This window comes from Colletotrichum abscissum, assembly GCF_030869225.1.
Source record: "Colletotrichum abscissum strain IMI 504890 chromosome Unknown Scaffold_531.1, whole genome shotgun sequence".
NCBI classification, from domain to species: domain Eukaryota; kingdom Fungi; phylum Ascomycota; class Sordariomycetes; order Glomerellales; family Glomerellaceae; genus Colletotrichum; species Colletotrichum abscissum.
This window is the reverse complement of record NW_026850467.1, coordinates 1-1,078: the sequence shown is the minus strand read 5'-3', so window position 1 is coordinate 1,078 and position 1,078 is coordinate 1. Positions and strand designations below refer to the sequence as shown.

The 1,078-nt window shown below is 49.6% G+C and overlaps 1 protein-coding gene across 1 annotated transcript; it reads left to right on the top strand.

Annotated features, from left to right (window-relative positions):
- Nucleotides 1-717: 717 nt before the first annotated feature.
- On the top strand, nucleotides 718-1,059 carry CABS01_17259 (serine/threonine-protein kinase crk1; the record flags this gene model as incomplete). The annotated part of the gene is made up of 1 exon (XM_060550586.1): nucleotides 718-1,059. A coding segment is annotated over one exon (342 nt), but the record flags the coding sequence as incomplete, so codon positions are not given.
- Nucleotides 1,060-1,078: the final 19 nt, after the last annotated feature.

The window sequence follows — 1,078 nt, the reverse complement described above, 5'->3', positions numbered from 1 at the left end:
TGCAGACTCACCTAGGCTGATGTCGTAATACATCTTGTCTTTCCGTGCGGTGATTTCAAACAGCGTAGTGCCAGTAGACGAACGACCCCAACAACTTGGGTGACCGCAGTCGCCTACAACACAGTTCATTCCGTCGGGTGTGCAATACTGCCTCGCCCAGACGCGCCCTGACCATGGAAACGAGCTGAGAGAGACTTGGACCTGCGAGTTAGCTTCCAACGCAAGGCCTTCGGGCAACGGATCTTGAGAATAATCGATAACTCTTCCACCAGCAGATGACTCTATAAACGAGCCTGAGCCTTCAACTGCAGGCCAAATCGTCTGGTTCGTGGAGTTGTTGACAATGGTTAGAACCAATCGTTGCGCATAGAGAGCTACAGGAAAGAGTAGAAAGGTGAGCATCATCAGTAGTTGTTACATTCCAAGAGAGACGGCGCTTTTGTAAACGTCTGCGTGGATTCATTCGAACGGCAGATTGACATATCGGTTGTCAGATGGGCAAATGTTTCGTCAACGCAAACCAGAATTAGATGATTTAAACGACATTTGCCATGGTCTTTGACAAATCACCAGCAGGTGGAATGCCAAAGTGTAATGGAGTGGTTGACTCGGGACGTTGACACTGGACGGAATTGGGAGAGTTCGCAGTACATATACACTCGAGAACAGCCACATACCTCCATCTTCGTTTTTGTGTCTGCATGCAGAGAGCCCTCCATGAGAATCACAACGACAACTCCTATGGGGGAGCCACTTGGGTCGGGATCATTTGGTACCGTATACAAGCTCAAAGATCTTCCTATCGCCCGCAAATACATACCACTTACTGAAGCTGGTCACGGCTTACCACCTGAGGCTATACGAGAAATTGCCTGTCTGCAGCGATTGAAGAAACATGACTCGCGCGCTAGAATCAACTGTATTGACATTCTCGGCATCCAGATATCAAGGACGGCCATAATGATTGACATGGAGCTCATGACCGGCGGAACTCTTGGCGACCTTTTGGACAGCTCGCAGCTACAGCCCGCGCTTCTCCTGTCCTACTCCGTACAGATCGTGAAGGGCCTCAGTTTTC